This window comes from Sinohyriopsis cumingii, chromosome 12 (genome assembly GCF_028554795.1).
Source record: "Sinohyriopsis cumingii isolate HCF-2022 chromosome 12, ASM2855479v2, whole genome shotgun sequence".
Lineage (NCBI taxonomy): Eukaryota > Metazoa > Mollusca > Bivalvia > Unionida > Unionidae > Sinohyriopsis > Sinohyriopsis cumingii.
Window position 1 is genome coordinate 45,513,478 of NC_142972.1, and position 17,051 is coordinate 45,530,528.

Below are 17,051 nucleotides of genomic sequence, written 5' to 3' on the forward strand. Positions count from 1 at the left end.
ATACTAAGAAGCAGAACTGCTATCAACTAAAACAGCAACTGAAGTCGCAGCCGTGTTTGAACAAATTTATAACATAGTGGAACTGTTAGATCTGGATTTTGTTGTTGTTGTGAAGCTCAAGTAATTTACGCTGAAGTAAATCACGTACAATTTTCCTGGATACAACTATCAGATCATTACGTCGCCATGAGTTCCAGAAATCAGACATTGGTGTCTCTGGAATTATGGTATGCATTATTTCACATTGAATTTTGTCCAGCTGTAATCTGATTAGTGACTTCAACCGTCATAATGTTTCATAGTGCGATCAGTGGTCATACAGTATTTTTTCATAGTGGCTAACTTTTTAACCGTTCATGCGGGGATTCTACTGTAAATGGTGGAGGATGTCCTCAATCGTCGCACTTGAAAATTGCCATGCTTTTCATCGTTAGGTAGTCAAGGAATGTCTTCAGCGTGTCTTTGGACACAGTATATATTTCGTCCCAAATAATTATTCTCCGTATATATTTTTGTCCCATACATGCTGGATCTTATTTATCACCTCGCCATTTAAAGAAACTGTGATACATGAACGATTTCACACCACGCTCTTTTATCTCTCTAGCAAGCCGGTGAGTTAGCGCTAACACAATCATGTCAGAGATGGGCAAGGTGGGCAGATAACAAAAGACATTGGAACATGTTCCGTGAAGCCGATGCTAAAAGACCAATTGTGAATAATAAGAACAATGATACCTTGGTATATGATCATGAAAGTTGTTGGGGAGGAGACACAAAAATATTACAGGGATTGCCTATTATGTAGGCTAGAGTGGCTTGCCAGGTACAAATCTAAAAGGATCAGGTACGGGACCTGACCCAGTGCCTCCACAATGGCAGACACTAAGGATGTTTACAAAAACAAACGAACAGGTACAAGACATGGCCTGATATCTCCCTTTGTGGGCAGATACAATTGAAATTGAAAAATTAGTACAAGAGCTAGCCTAGCCTAGTTATCGTTGGATGTTTATGTGTTATTTAATAACATGCATTGAAACCATCTTATGTGCATTTACCTCTGGTGATATATCGGCGTTTACATCGTTGTCCCCAATAAGGAGAATTACAATATGAGGGCTTCTTAAGCCCACTTCGTTCATGTGACATGGCGCAAAAACTTGTCGACACCTTCATGTTTACATTACATACTTCTGTTACGTTGAAAGACTTTACTAGTTTAAGATCTGTCCCGAGTCTCAAATACCGATCTAACCATTTACAGAGGTAATGACCCATAATAAGTGCTTGTGTCATTGTCCTTCCAAAAATAGACAATGGCTATGTACAAAAGAAAAATCTACTCACCTTCTCCTTTCCAAAGTGCGAGCAAGAAAATGATCCTTACAATTATGAGGAATATTAGTGCAAAGAAACAGGAAGAAGTAAAGGGATTGCAAGGAAGAAAGAAGGGAATTAAAAATTATGATTACTGAAGATACAACCCGTATCTCCAAGAATTCTTTTGCAAGTGATGCTAAGAATGCTGACTCATATATTCGTACACCAGGTTAAAATTATATTCCATTGGCTGAACGAGTCACGCGAACCCATTCCTGGGTTTGAATGGCCCCAGATGGTCTATATTACAAGACACATTCTTCACAAATATCCTTGTGTGAGCGCAAATAGTATTTTTCTGACATTACTAGTGGCGTCATCGGTAATGGCAGGATAAAAAGAAAGATAATAACTTGTTAGTCGATAGCTAGGGGATGATTCTAGCAAATAGCGTCCTTGGAGTTTGTTGGTTCACCAAGCAGGCCTGAAAAGCAAAGTTCTGATACTCCATTTTGAGAAGTAAAGTCTTACTTTATCATTGGCAGTGGCACAAACAAAGATATCAGTCCTCCATGGAAAACTTTACCTCTAAAGAGAAATGGAGATGAATCAAGAACATTATATGCAAGTATAAAACCATACAATTGAAACAATTTACAAATATCAAACGTTAATCCAAACTGCACTAAACGCATTGCAAGAGCAACACGATAAATCCAACAAGATGGCGAGGTACAGAGAAATGAATGAACTTGAGAAATATTTTGACACAGAAAGAATTGAAACAGCAGAGGGAGCTTTTTTGAAGTGTTCTTATAAAAATGGGACCCAGGAAATTGACACAACAAGAATACCAACAGACAAAAAACCATCAGTTGGAACAATGATTGCAGCTTTAAGTATGAGGAAAAAAGAATTTAAAAAGCAAACAGATAGTTTGAACATGAATGGACAAAATGGCTTCATTTTAAGACCCAAACAGACAGATTAAATCATGCCATATGGAGATATGGAAATCACAGGTGGGACAATAGTAATAAAAGAGCCAAAACCATTCCATAGAAAAATTAAAAAGAGAACAGGAGAGCTACATATTATCGATATACCAATGGAAATTCCACTTGAAGCAATGGTGAAAAAGTTTCAGCAAAACTTACAAATTGAAGTCTTGAGGGCGAGAATAGATACAATCCCAGGATACCATATAAAAAATGACATTAGAATACTAGAAGTTGAAAATGAGAAATTATACACAATCAAAAAGGTCTTCTTTTTACATGGATTCCTTATAAAAACTTAGTATAAATGATGCATTTTCCACAGAAAATGTCATAAATATGGAAAAATGGGACACACGCCAAGGAACAACAAGAAGAAATAAAACAACAGCTATGAGTACAGCAGTTACACTACAGAAGTGAGATTATGATCTTCCCCAAACAGACAAAAACACAACCAACATGAGAAATAGAAAAAGCAAAAAAGAAACAGGATAAACAACAAAGACAACAATCTCCAGAAAAAGAAAAAGAGTTATAAGAAGGCAGACAATAACCTCTTCAACAAAAAAAGTCTAAACAACGGCAACTACACCAACAAAAACAACAGAAGCAACAACCAATAGATAAACAGAAACAACAAAAACAAGAACCAAATGAGAAACAATATTAAACACAGAGCAAACAGCAGAACCAACAACAAAAGCAAATGGAATCAAGAGAGCAAAAACAACAACAGCAACAACAAAAGAAGCAGAAAGGAGAACCACAAGATGAAATAGGACAACAGAAGCAAAGAGAAAACCCAAAGAAAACATTAATGAATGAGCAGAAAAAAGAACAGGTAAAGAACCAAGAAAGTGAAACCATCTACAAGTCAAGAATCCGAAACAGAACAATTGAAAACTACTATGGAAGAAAGTGAAAGGAAAAGGAAAATGATTTCCAAGCTATCATATGATGAGGAACTTGACCTTGAAAAAAACCCCATATAATTGAGATGTCAAGTCTAACTGAATTGGAAAATGAATAAGGGGGAAAACAGATCCAAAAGTACAAAAAAATACAATACGAGAAAGAACACAGGCACAAACAACCCATACAAGTTTCAAACAACCCATGCAAGTTTCAAGAAAACAAACAAACAAGCAAAACATACAATAAGAGAAAGCACACTGGCACAAAAATACAAGCTAGGAAAAAATATTAAAGAAAACAGACAATAATTAAAAAAATGTAATGAATAGCATTCACCTTGAACAGATACACTCAGTCTATGGGTACAATTAAAGTTAGGAAGGTGGGCCAAACTCTGTGATCTGAAAAGATTAAAAAATCTTATTTTTTTGTACTTTTCCCTTCAGAGACAAAGGTGGAATGGGAGAAAGTTGTATGTTTTGGTAGTTAATTTTGGTGATGATCACTAATACGAAGTTGATAATAATTATTGTTATCAATCGAATTTCCACCCAAAATGTACACATGATTCTGGAAAAACGAGTGAAAAATAGAATTTTCATAGCAGAATTTGAAGCAAATTATCGCACACACTGGACATAATTAACTGAATTAAAAATATGAAAAAGATTAGATTGAGGTGACAATTTTACTTTTGCTAAATTGCATAAATTTTATCATATAATATTATTAATATTAAATAATAACCATTTTATTTAGATGTTACTCATTTAGTTATAGGAACAAATCTACATTGATGCCTTATGTTAACTACGACATATACAGTATATAGAGCACAATGTAATAAATGTGGCAAATACTAAGAATTTAGTTATTATATAATCAAACCTCATCAAGCTCATGTCACAGTATTCATGAGCAATAAATGAAATATCATATCAAACTGAAAAATTCATCTGTGATTAAAATAAAGATGTAAGCCAATAAAATTTGGAGGTATTTATATTACTCAGAACTGTTCAAATGTCTGAAGATTTAATTCATGAGACATCAATTATGAAAAGAAGAAATGCCAGCTTGCCTTATATCACCGGGAATGTTGTTCCATACCAGCAGACAGATATATTTAATGATTTAAGGCTTTAAAAAAAGCATTAAAAAAATTTCTTTGGCTTTGGTTCAGTGTAATTTTACTTAAAACATACATTGCATTTGAAGTACTATCAGCTTCTGATTTGATGAAATATATTGATTAGGTAGACAGGAATGGCTTTCTGGATACTTTTATACATAAAGTTAGCCTTTCTTAGGAATATTCTTGTTTGTACTGGTAATTTTTTAAATAAATTTAATTGAATTGCATGCCGTCACCCTGGAGTCTTATAAATTTTATTATGTTTGAATTGGAGGTATTATCCCAAATTGCATTACAATATTCTGTGTGTGGCTTAATAAAGCTTGTATAAAATATGACCTGTTACTGAAATGGAATGCTTGTTTTGATTTTCTCAAGTACCGGTAGCATAAGAAAACAATGAACCCTTTCTGAAATATATTGTAATGTTTAATGTGAATAGACCAAGTTAGACTGTTATCTACAAATACACCAAGAAGTTTATCATGTGAAGTCATACGAAGGTTAACATTGTCAAATAGAATGCATTTGTTGCTATCTGACAATGCTTTTTTTTAATAAGTTGTAGCAGTTTTTTCTGCATTTATAATCATATGATTTTCTTTGCACCATATTTCTGGCAGAAGAGAGTGATTTTCACTAATTATCTGAGTCCACCTTCTATCTTGACTTACTGACATTAAGGCAGTAGGGGACACTTACATAAATTGACCTGTTTCATTTCTTAATTTAAGGGCAATCATGTGACTTTTGCAGCTACTATTGTTTCCTAATTAAAGATCCAGATATAATTTTTTAATTAGACTTCATGAAATTTATGATATCCATTTTGATATGGATTGGAGTTGTATCACATTTTATTAACACTTTTGTTTATTTTCCTCATCCAGATGTCACAAGCCATGTTTAAATGAAAACATGTTCCACAGACCTTGGGGTAGCCATGGCATGTCTTTTTGAAGATCAGATGTATTGGGACAAGTAGTACAAAGTAATTGCATAGTTTTATATTTTAATTATTTGTATTTCCAACAAACTGAAATTTAATTGACTTAATTTGAATTTAATAGTTGTAATTAGTCTTATAAAATGCATGCAACTAATATTATAATGTAGAATAACCTTCCTAATATCAGAACTCAATGGGGAGTGTAAACAATGTCAGGTACACTGAGTTTCCATGAACCTGTTGGGACTGGTTTTGCTGACCGTATGTTTGTGTACCAAATGCTGTGAATTCATTTGTCTTCAATAACCTTCATTTTTAAATGCCTTTGGTTATGTAAGAAGCCTTCTGATTTGGGGGTCAGAAGGTCCAAGATCAAGGTCATTGACTGAAAGAAGAAATACAGATTTGGTGCAAGAACATTTGTTCTTGTTGTGAACAAAAGATCTGGGCTAAACATTGGTGTAAGAGTTATTGTAAATGTATAATGTAAATAAACCTGGGCCAAACATTGAAGTAAGAGTTATTGTAAATGTACAATGTAAAAAGATGATTTTTACATTTTAAGCTTAATTCTTAATCATGTTCATAATTCTTAAGTATGGATTATGTTCATGGTTTGTAACAATCACTAATTAATCCTAAAAAGTGGGTTTCCTATGAATTAAAATGAATTCTCAGTACTCAATGTACTAAAGTACTTTTCATTCAAAGTTCAAGATTGCATGGGTTTTGTCAACCATGTTAATGAAAATTTAACAGTATCATTTATGTATACAATGCATCTTGCATTGTCAGTCTCCTACACTTTGGCAAGGTTAATGGTTAGTCAGTGACATTACTTGATGATCACTAAATATCATCTGATTCATGATTCCATGTCATCTTGCAGGTCAATGGAGGATTATGAAAAGTTTGGTCAGAGTGGGAAGAGACCAAGCCAAGCTGTTGTCCCTGTAGGAGAAACAGATGAGGTTGAAGAAATGGAAGAGAGTGCTGATGGTTAATGTCCAATGTTGACCTTGCTTATTTTAATTCCTTGTACATAAATTATTTTCAACCTATAACAAGTGCTTTTGAGGGCACATATTATGCCCTTGAGAGGGTTTTGAAGTAGAAGAAACAAGCCAAAAATTATTGAAGTCAGTAATAAGTAAAAATTGACTGCTGAATGGATTCTAAGTATCTTTTATATGCCTGTGTGCATGCTTTATCATCCTACACAAAAGCCAAGAAATAAACATTTTATTTTCTGTTTAGGTTTAATGATCTTTTCAATACAATACAAGTAACATTCTTCACCATTCAGCAGATATGAATAAAACAGAGCAAAAAGTTTATTAGTGCCTTAAGAAAGATTCAGTAACAGCTCTTTGGCTAAATTAGTGTAGTGATACCTTGTTGTTGTTATTGTAGGGTTTAATGCCAGCACATGATAGGCTATACATGGCGGCCAGTATTAATGGTGGAGGAAGAACCCGGGAAATCCCCTGAAAGAACCACCGACCCTTGAGAAGCCACTGGCAAGCTTTCTCACGTACCCACAATGGCCGAATCCAGTAGTGATACCATGAAAATGAGTGTCTTTTGATGCCAGAGTTAATAGGGTTTAACGCCATTTTTCAGCACAAGATAGGCTATACATGGCGGCCAGTATTAATGGTGGAGGAAGAACTGGGAAAACCCCGGAAAGAACCACCGACCCACGAGAAGCTACCGGCGAGCTTTCTCACATATCCACATTTGCCGAGCCTTGGACTCGAACCCACGCAGACAGAGGTGAGATGGCAGTGATCCGTGATGGACAGCGCTTTAGACCACTCGGCCACTCGGGGCCCCGAACCACCCAGAGTTAATAAATGCATGGTCTAAACATTAGTAAGTCACTTGCCATTCTCATCAGACCTTGAGGATTGGTACTGAGTTTTAAATTTTTTAATTGAAAAATATAATTTCAGTTGTAAAGACCTAATGTTTAAATATGGTGTATTTTTTAATATTTAATTTGATAAATTCAAGTAAAAACATTTAACAATTTTTGGACAGTCTTTGATGGTTGGTGTTTAAAGTAAATTGTTCCCAGAAAGTTTAATTGGGTATACATATAAGTGAAATACAAGTATTGAGATACAACAACCATGTCTGGAAATACAAAAACAGAAATTGATGTAACATTGATATACATACATTGGATTAAAAAAGAATGTGGTGAACTCATTTGTATGTCAATTGTTATATGGTTAAAATATACTTAAACTGTTGAGAATAGTGATATTTTAAATTTAATGCCAAGAAAGCAAACAAATGATTGTATTTTTCACAATTGTTTGACCAGAATCCTGTATGCCTTGTCATGGATCACTGCATGATCTGATAGGGACAAGACAAATCAAACTTGTTTCCACAGGAAATTCCCAGAAATGTTTGGATTGATAATTGTTGTGAAGACACACTCAGTATTATTGTCATTATGTCATCGAGACTTGAAAAAATACAACAGGTTTATCACATTGGTAGAACCAAAGCTACATTTGCCTATTCATGCACACTGCAGCAGTACCCAAAAGGCTGAACAAATTACTGTGGGTAACAAATATGCAGTTACAATGTTGATTACATCAATATAAAATGTAAATAAATGCAGAACTATGCAAACTTGCAACAAATTGATTTGAATTGTAGCTATGTTTGCAAAGAATAAATCTTTGCTAAATATTAGAGCTTGGTACCATAAAATATTTTGCACCATGGTTTACTGCAGTATTTAAGAATGTACCACAACATGTACCATGGTTAACTTAAGTATTTAAGACTGTACCACTACATGTACCATGGTTTACTGCAGTATTTAAGAATGTACCACAACATGTACCATGGTTGACTGCAGTATTTAAGAATGTACCACTACATGTACCATGGTTTACTGCAGTATTTAAGAATGTACCATGAGATGTACTATGGTTAACTGCAGTATTTAAGAATGTACCACTACATGTACCATGGTTTACTGCAGTATTTAAGAATGTACCACAACATGTACCATGGTTTACTGTAGTGTTTAAGAATGTACCACAATATGTACCATGGTTTACTGCAGTATCTAAGAATGTACCTTGAGATGTTCTATGGTTAACTGCAGTATTTAAGAATGTACCACTACATGTACCATGGTTTACTGCAGTATTTAAGAATGTACCACAGCATGTACCATGGTTAACTGCAGTATTTAAGAATGTACCACAGCATGTACCATGGTTTACTGCAGTATTTAAGAATGTACCACAGCATGTACCATGGTTTACTGCAGTATTTAAGAATGTACCACTACATATACCATGGTTTACTGCAGTATTTAAGAATGTACCACAACATGTACCATGGTTTACTGTAGTATTTAAGAATGTACCACAATATGTATCATGGTTTACTGCAGTATCTAAGAATGTGCTGCAATCTGTACCATGGTTTACTGCAGTATCTAAGAATGTACCACAATATGTACCATGGTTTACTGCAGTATTTAAGAATGTACTGCAATATGTACCATGGTTTACTGCAGTATCTAAGAATGTACCACTATTTGTACCAAGGCATACTGCAGTTATATTAGTGACCAGCAATTCAATATTCTTGGGCAAAGGGCCTGGCACTGTTTTGTTTAATTTCTGTCTATCAGTAACTGGAAAAATATCTTGCTCTGGTTTCTATCAAAATAACAATATTATATCCATGATATTTGTAAAAAAATATTATTTTGAGATAAAAAAATAGAAAATACCCAGGTATTTCAGATCAAAAGAAAATCACAGCCCCTCCCCAAAAACTTAATTCCCAGTACATTCTAGTAGGTGAATGTGCTATGTGTATGTTAATTGTTGTACAAGTTGCAATCTAAAAGCTGTAACTAAAGTGAGATGATTAAACGTCTGCTATAGAATACCCAACAAAAAAGAAAGTATTTAGTCTACTTGAGAAATTACATAAAGTTCAGACAGAAACGAGGTACAATACCTGAAAATCATGGGACAATTCACAGTATTACCAATGAATGAATATACTTAAATACATTCAAATATGCTAGTAAGTAACTAAAACAGGATTTATGTTCTTTCCTTTTTTTAATCTAAATTTTTTACCAAAAGTTAGATTTGGACTGAATATATTTCACAACGTTCCATTTGGCACACATGACATGTGTCAAATTTGTGATTAAAAGATTCTACTTAAAATTGTATTTGCAATATTCACCATTAATTTCTGACAGATGCAACCATTTTGTGAAAAAAGATAACTTTTTTAAAGCTATTTTGTCATGAATAATTCAAACATGCTGTTAATATCATTAGAGTAATTTCCGTGGGAACTTCCATACATTCCTTACTGACAGAAACTACCGACATACCAGTACAGTGAAAAAGTACCATGGTACATACCACTGAAAAAATGTACAGTGGTGAACTGGTATACTGGAAATACAGCGAACCTCTACTAACTATGTTGCTGTCTACATACCGGGTATCATAGGAAAAGATTCATTTTTTAGCAATACATTGTTCAAATAATAACCAACAAAATTATAGGATGCTTAATTAACAGAATAAGCATGTTCATTATGGATCTTTTCCAGTATGTTCTTCAGTTCAATTTCTCAAGTTCCTTTTGTATTTTCTTATTTTTGTTGAGCCTGCATAGAGGGTAGTGAGCCATATTACTCACTTTCCGATGATGATGGTGGGAATGGCAGCAATGGTGTCATCAAGAGTTTGTTAAGGTTTTCGTTAAAACTTTTCATTCGCTTGTATCTTAAACCCCATGCTAAAGTCACATCATAATTGTCATGAATCAATACATACCTAAGACAATTCATGTGGTCATATGATGTTTGCCAATTTGACTATAAATTTAGTTAGAGTCATAGAAAATGTGCATCAGGGTTTTGGCTTAAGTTTTTTCATTGCTCATAATTGGGATGAATGATTATAAAGGTGAGATAATTTATTCTGTGACAAGCACTCATCCCATTGATCATGGGTCAATTTCACAATGCTAGAGAATTTGCATGAAGTTTTATATTTCCTAAATCCTGTGATTTTGTTCGTTTTGGATGAATCATTATGAAGCTAAGACAATTCCTTGACATGCTCATTCAACCTTTTGGCTTTTGGGTCAAGAGCACACATTTTATAGGAATCCTTCAATCATGGGCTCAAGATACGCTTATTCAACCTTCTAGCCAAATGGTTAAGGTCATTTGTTTTACACTAATGCTTTGATTGTGGGCTCAATTTGTTTTAGTAATGCTTTGATTGTGGTAATCTTGATACACAAGCCACGGCTTCATTTCTAGATCTTTAATTAAATCTTTAATTAATTAAATCCAGTGCATTTGTTATAAGTTTAACTGCACCATGACAATTAATCATACTTTTGCAAAGTTTGAATATAACATACATGAAAATCAATATAGGTCAGTGGCGTCATGAAGGGAGTGCTGGGGGTGTGGACCACACCAGGTAACACCATCACATGGGGTGACACCAAAATGACTGTCTATACAATTTTTGAATTTTTGTGCAGAAAGGAGGTCCATGGAGGTGACACCAGTAGTTACCACACTTGGAGTTACCGACGCTAGTGATGCCACTGGTATAGTTTGTGTGGCATTTTCTGATTTTGCATTTGGATGAATTTACTTGAATTAGTGGTGCAAGTGACAGTACTAAAACTGGCTGTATCACACCTGTTTACTACATGAAAGCTGAAGGGCTGAATTAAAAAGATATACATTTCATTTCCTGTTTAGTCTTTATTGTTTTTTCTTTAAATACATGTACATGTAACATTTATCACTGGTCAGCAGATCTCTGGTAAATAATCAAAAGAAAATTATTAATGATTGTCATAGGGACTACAATCGGATGCAACAAGAGTTGATTGTAATTGAGTATGCCTTCTCCTGCTCTGTAACCTACACTGGCTGTAATCCATTCAATCCTGAATCAAACACAAAATTTGTTTACTAAATTTCAGTTACTGACTCCAGTTCATGCTACATTTCATTGACTGACTACAGTCCAATATACCTATCTTACCATATCCAGGTGTATACTCAATCTAAAAACTTATGCCCTTCAACACTCATATTTTCATTGTTCCTATTGTTTAAACGAAGTCAAATGAACACATTTTTTTTACATACCAGGCCCAGCTACATGGATTGAATTGCCCATGAATCTTAGACACAACGATACTGATCTCATTCAAGGGTGCTCTTGAAATTTGCCTGTTTCAAATACAAGACCAGACTTAAAGACTTAATAATATTTACTTCCTTAATTATTGTCAGCATGTGTTTGTTTTGTAGTTTTATGGTGTTTGTTTTTGTAGTCTTGTCATAATGTGTATGTTTTTATGTGTTATCTAATACTGTAAAGTGCTTAGAGCTTCTAGAGATTAGGTGTTGTACAAAGTCTACATTATTATTATTATTATCATCATTATCACTGTACAATTTTTACATTATTATCATGATTATGATTATGATTATTATTATTATTATTATTATTCTTATCACTGTACAATCCTTGCATTATTATCATGATTATTATTATTATTATTATTGTACAATTCTTGCAATGCCCCAGGGTGGGTTAATGAAGTCAGTATATTGCTTTTTTGGCAAGTTAATGATGGTTATGCTTCAAGCAAAGTTACACATAATAGAGTATATTTTATGATAAAGCACATTATGTTGGTAAATTAAATATACCAATTATAATGGATCCATGACCAGGCCTGTGTTATATCAGGAACAGTGTGTTATAGTGGGGTTCCATTACCAGAACCATGTTATAACGGGAATTGTTTTATAGTTGGGAATCCATGACAAAACCCATTCTGTATCAGAATGTTTGGATTTATAGTTGGGGATCCATGACCAGACCAGCGTTTTATCAGGAACGATGTTATAGTTGGGGATCCATGATCAGACCAGTGTTATATCAGGAACCATGTTACAGTGTGGGATCCATGACCAGATCAGTGTTATATTAGGAACCATTATGTTGTGGGGGAACTATGACCAAACGTGTTCTATATGAGAGACTTCATGTTATTTTGGGGAATCCATGAAAAGACCTATGTTAAATCAGTCATTATGTTATAGTGGGCGATCCATGGCCAGTTCATGTATATAATGGATTGTGTTTTAGTTGGATAACCATGACTAAACCCTTTTATATTAGAAACCATGTTATGGTGTGGAATCCATGACCAGACCAGTGTTATATCAGGAACCATGTTATGGTGTGTGATCCATGACCAGACCAGTGTTATATTAGGAACCATGTTACAGTGTGGAATCCATGACCAGACCAGTGTTATATCAGGCACCATGTTACAATGTGAGATCCATGACCAGACCAGTGTTATATCAGGCACCATGTTACAGTGTGGGATCAATGACCAGACCAGTGTTATATCAGGAACCATGATATAGTGAGGTGCTTTATAGTTAGGCACCAGTGTGTTGTTCAAATTTATCCATTACTATGGAATCATTATTATGATAAAAAAAGGAAGTGTTGTTCATACCTTTTCGTTACTATGGAAACATTATTATGATTGAAAAAGGAAGTGTTGTCCAGATCTTTCCATTATTATGGAAATGTTATGATTGAAAACGGAAGTGTTGTTCATACCTTTCCATTACTATGGAAACATTATTATGATTGAAAAAGGAAGTATTGTTCCCATTAACAAAACACACTTGGAAAACCCAAATAAATCAAAATGACTTATAAAAGTCAGTTACATATGCTGGAAATTAATACTTTTGGTGTGTTTTATGGTACACCAAATCATAATGCTAAGTGGATTACTGTTAAGTGCCTAGGCCCTTGTAAAATAGACAAACCATCGTAACTGATGTGGGCAGTTCCAGTTGTGGGAATTGAACTGGAAATTAAGACTCGACATTCAGACTTGATACTGAGATGTATAACAGATTACAATATGTATGCAAATACTTTGAGTGAAAGTGATTATCTTGTTTCCAGGGAGATGGTTGACTGTATTGACACTAAATATGAAGTGCAGAAATTTAGTAGTATAGATGAACTTACTTGAACCACAAGAACTTTAAAATGTTTTTTAATCTTCTTCAGGGAGTGATGACTCATCGGATGAAAATGGATCTGATCCAGTTACAAAGTCTGGTATGATACGACCTTCACTGATCCAGGATCTTAAGAATATCCTTTCAGAGTACCCCGATGATGGACAAATTATCAAAGTAAGATTTCTAGTTTGGAAATCCTGATGTATCTATCTTTTTATAACACACTTCCAGATCTGCCATGGCATAATACAGGAGCCTGTAGATACACAACAGTCTACAGTGCTCCCTTATGCAGATCTGCCATGGCATAATGCAGGATCCAGTAGATACACAGCTGTCTACAGTGCTCCCTTACCCAGATCTGCCATGGGATAATGCAGGATCCAGTAGACACACAGCAGTCTACAGTGCTCCATTACCCAGATCTGCCATGGCATAATGCAGGATGCAGCAGACTCATAACAGTCTGCAGTGTACACTTGCACTGACTAGTACTCTCAATAAGCATCATGTTTGACAAATTTTGCATTCACCTTATAAAAAACAACTTAATTTTAAGAATTATAAGTATATTACTCCTGCCATATTGGCATAGTCCATGTTTTATGATGGCATGTTTGATCAGCATAAACTATGATATTGGTACAACTAATAAATTTACATGTCTGTGCATATTTCATTTAATAGTACTTGATAACTGTAAGAACACTCACGATCCATATAATCACTTTGAATTTATATTGATCACAATTCTGTGTGATTCCACTTGGCTGTAGCGTCATACTCAGGCAGGTCCTGGAGAGCCTTGTTCAGGGCAGACACATACTCCTCCACCTTGGCAGGGACTGACATCTGTGCAGTGTTTATGCGAGGACATCCTTTTGGTTTTGTGCGGTGTAGCACATGTGGCTGTAGTCGCACTCTGCTGCTCACAAGGGCATGGTCGGAGTCACAGTCTGCACTGTGGTAGGTTCTGGTGGAGAGGACGCTGTTAAGGGCAGAGCGCCTGGTGATGACCAAGTCGAGTTGGTGCCAGTGATGAGATCTGGGGTGTTTCCATGACACTTTGTGTTGTGGCTTACACTTGAAGAAGGTGTTTGTGATGCACAGGCCATGGTAGGTGCATAGCTCCAGCAGTCTCTGGCCGTTTTCGTTGGTCTTTCCAGTGCCATGATATCTGAGGCAGGTAGGCCAGGACTCGTGGTCCGCACCTACTCTGGCATTAAAGTCGCCGAGGAGGAATAGTGGTTCATTTTTGGGGCATCCTTTGATCTGTTCGTCCAGCTGCCCATAGAACTGATCCTTCACGTCTTCTGATGACGTGAGGGTTGGGCGTAGACACTGATGATGTTGACAGGACCTGAAGTAGTGGTGAGGCGGATGGACAAGAGACGCTCAGTGCCCCCTGTTGGAGGTTCAACCGAGGCCAGGAGATTGTTTTTGATGGCAAAGCCCACTCCGTGCTGACGGGGCTCCTCAGGTTCTCGACCCTTCCAGAAGAAGGTGTAATTTTCCTCTCTGAGGGAGCCACTAGAGGCGAGCCTGGTTTCCTGGAGGGCAGCTATGCTGATATTTAGTCTGGTGAGTTCTCTATCGATGATGGCCGTCTTTCTGGTGTTGTCCACTTCTCTGAGGTCGTCGGAGATGCCTGTACACATGGTGCGCACATTCCAGCTTGCAAATCGAAGAGCTGGAGTCTTCTTTACAGCCGCTACAGCCAAGTGGAACGCCATGAAGGGTGCCATCTATAGTACAGCTATGTCAACGTTTGGCAAGAAGGAACGACCCAGCCAGGACTGGTTCAATGCACACCTATCAAGGATGGAACCACAAATCGAGGAGAAATGAAAAGCCTTCATAGCTTACAAAAAATGCCCTAATGAACGGACACTTGCTGCTCTCAGAAGTGCCCGAAGTAACACCCAACGCATTGCTAGACAGTGTGCGAACGAGTACTGGCAACAACTGTGTGAAGGGATCCAGCGAAGTGCCAAGTCCGGACACATCCAAGGCATGTACAGTGGCATCAAGAAGGCTCTAGGCCCTACAGTGAAAGGGGTCGCTCCCCTGAAATCCCTGACGGGAGAGAAGATCACAGACCGTGGGCAACAGATGGCCAGATGGGTGGAGCACTACTCAGAACTATACTCCCGAGAAACGTCAGTCACTGATGCAGCCCTCAGCAGCATAAAGAATCTGCCCACCATGGAAGAGCTCGACAAAGTGCCAACCTTAGAAGAGCTCAGCAAAGCAATCGACTGCCTTCCAAATGACAAAGCACCAGGTAGTGACAGCATCCCACCCGAAGCTATCAAACGTGGAAAACCAGCATTGATTAAACCACTGCACGAGCTACTTTGCCGCTGCTGGGAGGAAGGAGTAGTCCCCCAAGACATGTGTGATGCCACAATTGTGACCCTTTACAAAAACAAGGGCGACCGCAGTGACTGTAATAATTACAGAGGGATCTCGCTCTTGAGTATTGTTGGTAAAGTGTACGCCCGCATCATACTCAACAGGCTGCAGTTGCTGGCAGACCGTGTGTACCCGGAATCACAGTGCGGCTTCAGAGCAGGCAGGTCGACGACAGACATGATCTTCTCCCTACGACAACTCCAAGAGAAGAGCAGAGAGCAAGGTCAACCACTCTACATGATGTTCATCGACCTCACCAAGGCCTTTGACTTGGTCAGCAGGAAGGGCCTTTTTGAACTTCTGAGTAAGATCGGTTGCCCCCCAAAACTCCTCAGCATGATAATCTCTTTCCATGCAGATATGAAGGGAACAGTCCTGTATGATGGATCATCCTCAACTTCCTTCCCAATTAACAGTGGTGTGAAGCAGGGCTGCGTGCTGGCACCAACACTTTTTGGGATCTTCTTCTCCCTGCTCCTGTCCTATGCCTTCGACACGTCCACGGATGGCATATATCTACACACCAGGTCTGATGGGAGCCTGTTCAACCTGGCATGACTGCGCTCAAAGACCAAAGTGAGAGCTGTGCTCATCAGGGAGATGCTTTTTGCAGATGACGCAGCTCTTGTGGCCCACACCGAGGAAGCCCTCCAGAGACTGGGAGACCGTTTTGCTGTTGCCTGCACGCACTTTGGTCTCACAATCAGCTTGGAAAAAACAAATGTCAGCGTGCAAGATACCACCATTGCCCCTTCAATCAAAATCAACGGTGTCACCCTGGAAGCAGTCAACAACTTTACCTACCTAGGGTCAACCATCAGCAACACTCTCTCGATTGATATGGAGCTGAACAGAAGGCTTGGAAAGGCAAACACCATCATGGCTCGATTAACAAAGAGGGTTTGGGAAAACAACGCGCTGACAGAGCACACCAAGGTCCGAGTCTACCAGGCCTGCGTTCTCAGCACCCTTCTATATGGAAGTGAGACGTGGAGTACCTACATGAGGCAAGAACGCCGGCTCAACTCCTTCCATATACGGTGCCTAAAACGCATCCTGAAAATCAGCTGGCAAGACCGTGTTCCACACAGCGAGATCCTGCAGCGTGCAAGTACCCCCAGCATGTACTGCCTGCTAATTAAACGCCGCCTTCGATGGCTGGGTCACGTCCGACGCATGGAGGATGGAAGGCTGCCA

General features: G+C 37.3%; 1 protein-coding gene across 1 annotated transcript in view; it reads left to right on the plus strand.

The window, feature by feature from the left end:
• LOC149786369 (sacsin-like) overlaps positions 1-17,051 on the plus strand; it is an 87,682-nt gene that overhangs the window by 12,803 nt on the left and 57,828 nt on the right. Inside the window, exons 2-4 of the mRNA XM_089975930.1 lie at positions 5,265-5,365; positions 6,213-6,322; positions 13,486-13,613. Coding sequence (XP_089832056.1) covers positions 6,217-6,322; positions 13,486-13,613 — 234 coding nt within the window. The 5' untranslated portion in view covers positions 5,265-5,365; positions 6,213-6,216. The remainder of the gene's footprint in view (positions 1-5,264; positions 5,366-6,212; positions 6,323-13,485; positions 13,614-17,051) is intronic.